This window comes from Geospiza fortis, unplaced genomic scaffold (assembly GCF_000277835.1).
Source record: "Geospiza fortis unplaced genomic scaffold, GeoFor_1.0 scaffold820, whole genome shotgun sequence".
NCBI lineage: Eukaryota > Metazoa > Chordata > Aves > Passeriformes > Thraupidae > Geospiza > Geospiza fortis.
In genome coordinates, this window is record NW_005054657.1 from 124399 (window position 1) to 125227 (window position 829).

General features: G+C 60.3%; 1 protein-coding gene across 1 annotated transcript in view; it reads right to left on the reverse strand.

Annotated features, from left to right (window-relative positions):
- LOC115948969 overlaps positions 1-829 on the reverse strand; it is a 5822-nt gene that overhangs the window by 2479 nt on the left and 2514 nt on the right. Inside the window, 4 exon segments of the mRNA XM_031064925.1 lie at positions 20-121; positions 280-435; positions 556-709; positions 711-808. Coding sequence (XP_030920785.1) covers positions 20-121; positions 280-435; positions 556-709; positions 711-808 — 510 coding nt within the window.

An 829-nucleotide genomic window follows, 5' to 3' on the forward strand; every position in this document is an offset into this window, starting at 1 on the left:
GCTCCCGGGCTGTCCTTACCAGGCGCTCGGCGAACTTCATGCGCTGTTTCTTGGTCAGCAGCTCCTCCAGGTCCCTCCTCCTCTGGAAGCGGGCCGCACAAAGCAGGGCTTGGAAAGAGGCCTGGAGAGCAGCAGAGAGCCGCAGGTGGCACCAGAGCTCAGGGCACAGGACCCGCATCCCTGTGCCAAGGCCAGGGAAGGCTGGAGCCTGCAAGCTGCCAGGGCAGGAGGCAGCCCAGCTCCTTGCCAGGGATGCAGCAGCGTCCCACAAAACCTGACCTTTGCCACACGCCAGTTCTCATCGTGCCAGCGCAAGAAGAGAGGGAGCAGGCTCCGGCTCACAATTCTTGTGAGAGGCTTTTCCCCCTCTTCCACTACCAGCTCCATCACTTTGCAGAAGAGCTGAATGGAGAGCAGCTGCACGTGGCTTTTGTCCTGGAGGAAAGGAAAAGACCTCAGCACCAACTACTCCAGGACCGTCAGGGCAGAGGCCCAAAAGTGCACAACATTTCTGGGCAGGGTCCAGTGCCCATGGCTGGGGGCACAGAGCCTTACATTCTCAAAGTGTGGCAGGAGTGGCTCAGCCAGCTTCAGGGCGGTGGCGCTGGGTATCTTGAGGTCTTTCTCCTGGAGCATATGTGTGAGCACGGAGAGGATCATGCTGACCATCTCTGCATCAGGATCAGCCAGTTGCTCCAGCAGGTGTTGATAGAGGCCACGTATTCCTCCACCCTTTGTGCAAGACCAGGCCGTGCTGTGAAGCCGAGGACAGCCACAGCACCAGCAGCTGCCCGGGGCACTCGGGCAGCTGAAGTGAGACGCAGGAGCG